Source organism: Pyxicephalus adspersus, chromosome 1, assembly GCF_032062135.1.
Source record: "Pyxicephalus adspersus chromosome 1, UCB_Pads_2.0, whole genome shotgun sequence".
NCBI lineage: Eukaryota > Metazoa > Chordata > Amphibia > Anura > Pyxicephalidae > Pyxicephalus > Pyxicephalus adspersus.
The window spans coordinates 5,043,928-5,050,799 of NC_092858.1; the positions used below are offsets into that span (position 1 = coordinate 5,043,928).

Sequence of the window (6,872 nt, forward strand, 5' to 3'; positions counted from 1 at the left end):
ACTTTTATTAAAAGGGAAATGATAATGCAGTAAGCTATAAACTAGTCATATAAATGTAAATCTTATCATTTTCTGTGAGAATTTAAAACCCTAAAGTAAATCTTCAAATAAAATTTGGAACTAAAGTCAAAACCTGTCCAGTTACTTTTTTTTTTTTTTTTTTAAGTACCTAAAAGGCTTAAAACTTTGTAGTCATGGCTGAGCCAGGCAAAAGTGTGCCAGAGACGGAGATCTTCAATGTGTGAAGTACAAAAGGAAGATCAGCTTTTAGCAGGGCAAGCAAATCAAGAAGACTGCCAGTGACGTATGAACCACAAGACATATGGAGCACAAGAATGAAATGCAATTCCTTAGCATGTAGAGCTCTCCCTCTCAATGCATATTATTATTATTATTATTATTAATAATAAACAGGATTTATATAGCGCCATTATATTATGCAGCACTGTACAATAAATAGGGGTTGCAAATGACAGACAGAGACACAGGAGGAGGAGAGGACCCTGCCCCGAAGAGCTTACAATCTAGGAAGTAGGCTTAGCTAAAAGTTCATTCAACAGGAGGTTAAGTGAATAAGCAGTAAAAAGCATATTTACTCCCTAACGAAACTAAGCATTGATCTACTACATTTGGGTACTCTGAATAATTTTGCCCTAACTTGAGGGTAATGTATTTGTCTTTTTATGCACTATATGAAGCATTTGTTTAGCACCTGTTTGTATTGTTAAACTTGTCATGTTAAATAAAATACCAGACGCCAACAAATCCCCTACTTTTAGTTCTCTGAATCCTGCGGCCAGAAGAAGGAAAAAATCATTTAAATTTCTTGTCCTAAGGGACCTATGGCTTTGCAATAACACTTAATCAGGGGGTCTGACTACATATATATTTATACTAGCTGATATTATTAATTGCAATCTTATATTATACAGGAAAAGGAATCAGATAAAGCTATAGTGATTTTCTTGTCTACTGTGTTGTTTCATTTTTTTTTTGCCTTTGATTGCACTCGGCCAATTGCCTTACGTTTTTGTAAGAAATTTGTAAAAGAGTCCAAAAAGTATGTAAAAATATAAGCAAAAGGCACACTGTCAATACACTGAGCAATACATACATACATGCATATATACCTCTGACATAAAGCTGCCATATATCTGCTGTGAATTGTGTGTCCTGACAAAGCTAGAGTAGAGATTTACCAGCTATCACCTGCTTCTTACCTGCAGCTCTCCCAGTTTCTCAGATGCGGGGGAGACAATAGTAAAGAAGCCATTGATTGGATGTGTTGGACTAAGTCGTGATATACCGCTGATCTGTGCACGTCCGAGTGGAAGGTGGTCAAGTTTGGTCATCACCTCAAAAACAAGCGCTCCCATATCTGTAGTAAGAGCAAACAATTCACTTGATCTGATTAACTCCAGGCAGAAATAAAAGACACAAAGAAATGCAGCTCTTTAATCACTCATACAGTCTTAGGGACCCATTCACAGCTATGCAATTTTCACTACTAACTGAAATCAATGGAAATGCATCAAATTTACCCCGAATGTATGTGTGTTAAGCAATTACTGCAATTCACTTTGTACTGAATGTCAATGTGTTAAAAAGCACATTAACTTGACAAATGTCATGACACATGGACACCATATATATCTGCCCTATTCTCAATAAATCATCAGTTGTTATAAAACAAAGACACTTTAATACACCACTAACGGTATTGTGTGTCTTTCCTGCAATTAACTATTTTAATTCACACAGGCACAGTGGGCTGGAGGAGCTTTTCAAATATTAAAATGCCTTGAGGGTGGAGGGCAGTCTGCAGAAATGGGTATTCCTATGCAGACTGTGATTGTTAAGCCCACAAAGGCTGCTGCATATCCATGGTAGAAAAACTGGGGTTCTATGACTGAAAACCGACTAATGTTCTTGTCAAGCTAGAAAACATTGCTGGACATCCAGGTTTTAATGAACTCTGGTTACAAAAGAGATAATGGCACCCAAGCCGCACCACCCAGCATGTTTCAGTAACCACCCAGCTGTCTCTGGATGGTTACTGAAAAGTTGGGTCACAATACAGGGGCTGCCACCCACCTACAACTTCTTACCACCCAGCTTATAAAGAATTCTGGGGGGAACACTGAATTACATTGACTTTTAATCTTTTAAATTGTACTAAAGAAAAATTCTCAAAAATAACCTACAGGTCAGCTTTTAATAAATGGGGTGAGCTACAATCTGCAGTGATTACCTGTAAGATACGATGTAAATTGTTTGGGTCCACAGCGGACAGCATAGCGTGTTGTGGTCTTTACAGTTTTCTGCTCAGTCTGTGAGGTGTCCCTGGGGTGGAAGATGGTTCCATCAGACGTTTCCCCCCACCATCGAAGTCTTATGAGGACAAAAGGCGGAGGCCTTGACACAGTCCAGAGAATCTTCCCAACTGTGACTTTAAGAAAGCAGCGGAGCTGACCCTCCACAAGAGGAGGGAGGCTGGTTGATGGGGAAACATCTGTAGTTCCTGCAGAAAAAAAAATAAAATTATGGACATAATGCTAATATAAAGGACATTGGATACCAAAAGTGAACAGGTCCCAGGTTCAAGTCCCAGCCAGGACACTATCTGCATGAAGTTTGCAGGTTCTCCCCGTGTTTGTGTGGGTTTCATCCGGGTACTCTGGTTTCCTCCAACATTCCAAAAACATGCAGTTAATTGGCTTCTCCCTACAACTGACCTTAGACTGTAATAAAGACATATGACTATGGTAGGGACATTCGATTGTGAGCCCTTACAGGGACAGCTAGTCATATGACTATGGACTTTGCACAGCGCTGCATAATATGTTGGCGCAATAAAAATACTGTGTAATAATAAAAAAAATAATACTGTTCTTGCAGCACAGTACCATTCCAGAAGAAGAGTTAGCCTGATCTGCAGATGTACCCAATAAATACTCTGTCACAAACTGCAAAGCTTTCCAGGGTACACCAACAATGTACCCATTGAAATACTGTACCCGCCCCACAAGTACACCCATTTCCAGAGTACAGCTATTCTGCACCCATTGAAATGATGGTTCTGTTACTATTACTAACCTTTCCTGGTAAGTACAATTACTCAGAACCGGAGATAAAAGGATTTAAAGATAATTTCCCACAGTACAAGCCTACCCCGAAAGGTAAAGATACCACAAATAGGATATGTATCGTTTACAAACTCCTGTGAATATATCACCATTTGTGGTCATTACAGTGAGCAAACCACTCCACCTTTATTTATTGTTATAAACAATGAATGTGAAGAATAAAAAAAGAGCGTGTCTCGCGTCTCTCACAATTCCACACCAAAAGCAATTGATGCAATCCCAATGAAGCAGAATAAACATCGTTTAGATTGTAAGCTCTTCGGGGCAGGGTCCTCTCCTCCTGCAACCCCTATTTAATCTGTGTAATATGTTGGTGCTATAACAATCCTGTTAATAATAATAAAAAAAAAAAAAACAGTAGGCGGCTCAGAGGTTAGCACTTTGGCCTTTGCAGCGCTGGGTCCCAGGTTTGAATCTCGGTCAGGACACTATCTGCATGGAGTTTGCAGGTTCTCCCCCTGTTTCTGTGGGTTTCCTCCAAGTACTCCAGTTTCCTCCCACATTTTCAAAACATGCAGGTAAGTTAATTGGCTTCCCCCCAGATTGACCTTAGACTGTGTTAATAACATATGACTATGGTAGGAACATTAGATTGTGAGCTCTTTCGAGGGACAGCTAGTCACATGACTATGGACTTTGTACAGAGCTGCATAATGTCAGCGCTATATAAATACTGTATAATAATAGTAAACAGAATCACCTGTTACAAACTCAAAGTATTAGAAGGAGCATAACAATGCTCATACACAAATAATAAACTGCCAAAAATGTACTCCCTTCCTCTGGATGCTTCACCACTATTGCCATGACACGCTACACAAATAATATGCAATATAATCATTTTTTTTTTTAGATGCAAAAAGCCCAAAAGGTAATGGGATTTTTAAATCATTAAATTTCCAACATCAGTGTATTATTCCATCATTTTAAAATCCACATAAATTGTAAGACCATCATGCTAATAAAATATATCAATTCAACATCAAAAAGTCTCAGTAATTGATTTGACGCGTATCGCAGACAAAATATTGAGATCTGTATACATGTGCTGCTCACTTAAGCCTCTCAGCTTAAATTATTTTACTACACAGTATTTATATAGCACCAACATATTACGCAGCACTGTACAAAGTCCATAGTCACGTCACTAGCTGTTCCTCAAAGAAGCTCACAATCCAAAGCCGCATACACACGTGCAATTATAGTCGTTGGAAAGGATCTTTCACAATCCTTTCCAAAGACTAAGCACTGCACGATGCATGAACGAGAGAGGGAAGGGGGAGAATGACAGAGCGGCACCCCGCCGCGTGCTCCCCCTTTCCATTTCATTAGGATCGTTTGTACTCCATCGTCCGTGGATCCGCCAGGACGGTCGTTCGGACGATGGATAACGGGCACTGTACAGATGCCAGATTCTCATCTGATATCGGCCCTGAGCCGATTATCGGGCGAGAACCATTGGACGTGTGTACGTAGCTTAATGTTTCTACCATAGTCATATGTCATTACCACAGTCTAAAGTCAATTTTTTGGGGGGAAGCCAATTAACCTAACTGCATGTTTTTGGAATGTGGGAGGAAACCTACGCAAACACAGGGAGAACCTGCAAACTCCATGCAGATAGACTCCTGGCTGAGGTTCCAACCTGGGACCCAGCGCTGCCAAGACCAAAGAGCGCTAACCACTGAGCCACTGTGCTGCCCATTAACCCCCCTAGCCGTAATCCCGAGTGTGACTCGGGGTGGATTTTACCTGCAAATAGCGGTAATCCCGAGTCACATTCGGGGTAGCTTTAACCTAAAAAAACCAAAACACTTACCTTACTCCGTTGTCGTCCTCTGGCGTCCTGCTGGTCCCCGCAGGTCCTGGGGACACATCCGTCTTCGATCTTCAGCCCTGCAATGCAGAGACATTCCCGGGCGGGGCGGATCGGCGGGAAATTCAAATACCTTTGTATTGGATTCAATACAAAATAGGTGAATTGAGTCCAACACAAATAAATATTCACATAATACATATATATATATAAATAATTATAGTATATATAATTATATTATATATATATATATATATATAAATATATATATATTATACATGCCACTGTACAGTTACATTACATGTTTAACTTTTTTTTTAAAGAGATTTTTGTGTTTTTTTTATTTAAAGTTTACTATTAAATTTATTAAGTATAGGACATATTTCGATGAGTTAGGCCTAAGAATTATAGCCTACAATGTAAAATAAATTTCCATGCAAAAAAAAAATGTAATGCTTTTTTCATGGAAATTTGGATGGAATTAGAACGCCAGGGAGGTTAAAAGGCCCCTGATGACAAAAGTAAAGGTCAGCGGGACTGGAGGGACTTCCTAGAGTGGGATTGCATGAAAAGATGGAGCAAGAGAAATGCAGAATCACCAATTTAGTACATATCACTTAAAGATCTGGGTTTCAAATAACTTCCATGGTGTGAACCCAACAATTCTGCTGGTGTCATAAATTCCTTTAATCTTCTATTTCCCCACTGAGCTGTCAGATAATTCTCTGGTCCATAGACTCTTCATTGCTAATGACCAAGACAACATTCTGCTGCCACCATGGCAGGCGTGCGGTCTCTTTGGCAAAGGCCGGGACGCAGACCAGCCTGCAAAATGCAACACCAATACATCACATGACCCACTGCCGGTCTCATCGTGATATTTGATTGGCTGTCACAGTGACAGGTTCTCTACTGTCAGAGCTTACACATAGCTGGTGAGGGCCAGCTCATCATGTGACCACATTTGCACCAAGCAATTGGTCACTTAATAAGGTCACATGGTTCCCAGTACTTGGAAGTTCTAGGAGAGTTTTGCGGGCTCTATAGGGTTAAAAAACTCCATCATATTAAATGAGCCCTAACAAGCATGAAGGCAGTGAAGTTGTATTGTAAACACTGAGGGCATAAGGATGAACACGCATTTCTGTGATAATATGATGGGAGAGGAGCATAGCCCACTACAGCCATACCTTTCCCCCGCCGGCTCCCCGCCTTCCTGCTCTTCTCTCCCCGGTTCTTCATTCTCTCGGCTCCGCTCTCATCCCTCTCTGTCAGCCGCCAATACACGGAAGCTTCGCTAGGGTCTCCTGGCAACCGGAGGCCAGAACTTCCGTTTCCGGTCCCAAAGCCCAATCAGCGACTGGAATGTCAAAGTTCGCAGAGGATGTCGGGAGTGACAGTTTGTAGGGGTGACGTCATAGTGTTTGGAAGCTTTGTGGGCATGTTCTGCTCCTTATAGTTTGAGCTGACCCGAATTCCGGCGGTGCCGGTCCTAAAATATGTCCTGTCCTGTCATAACTACCAATACTATCATAGTTACTAGTCCTCTAATAACTTCTATCATAACTACCAGTCCTAAAATATGTACTAGTCCTGTCATGACTACCAATACTATCATAATTACTAGTCCTCTCATAACTCCTATCATAACTACTAGCCCTGTCATAACTACCAGTCCTATCATAATTACTAGTCCTGTCATAACTCCTATCATAACTACCAGTCCTATCATAACTACCAGCCCTATTATAACTACCAGTCCTAAAATACGTACTAGTCCTGTCATAACTAACAATACTATCATAATTACTAGTCCTAACTCCTATCACGACTACCAGTCCTAAAATATGTACTAGTACTATCATAACTGCCAGTCCTATAATATGTAGTAGTCCTGTTATAGCTCCTAT

The 6,872-nt window shown here is 40.5% G+C and overlaps 1 protein-coding gene across 1 annotated transcript; it reads right to left on the reverse strand.

The window, feature by feature from the left end:
* Window positions 1-1,220: 1,220 nt before the first annotated feature.
* LOC140323850 (C2 domain-containing protein 3-like) lies at window positions 1,221-6,285 on the reverse strand (the record flags this gene model as incomplete). The annotated part of the gene is given in 3 exon segments (XM_072401241.1): window positions 1,221-1,378; window positions 2,252-2,521; window positions 6,153-6,285. Coding segments are annotated over 3 exon segments (480 nt in total), but the record flags the coding sequence as incomplete, so codon positions are not given.
* Window positions 6,286-6,872: the final 587 nt, after the last annotated feature.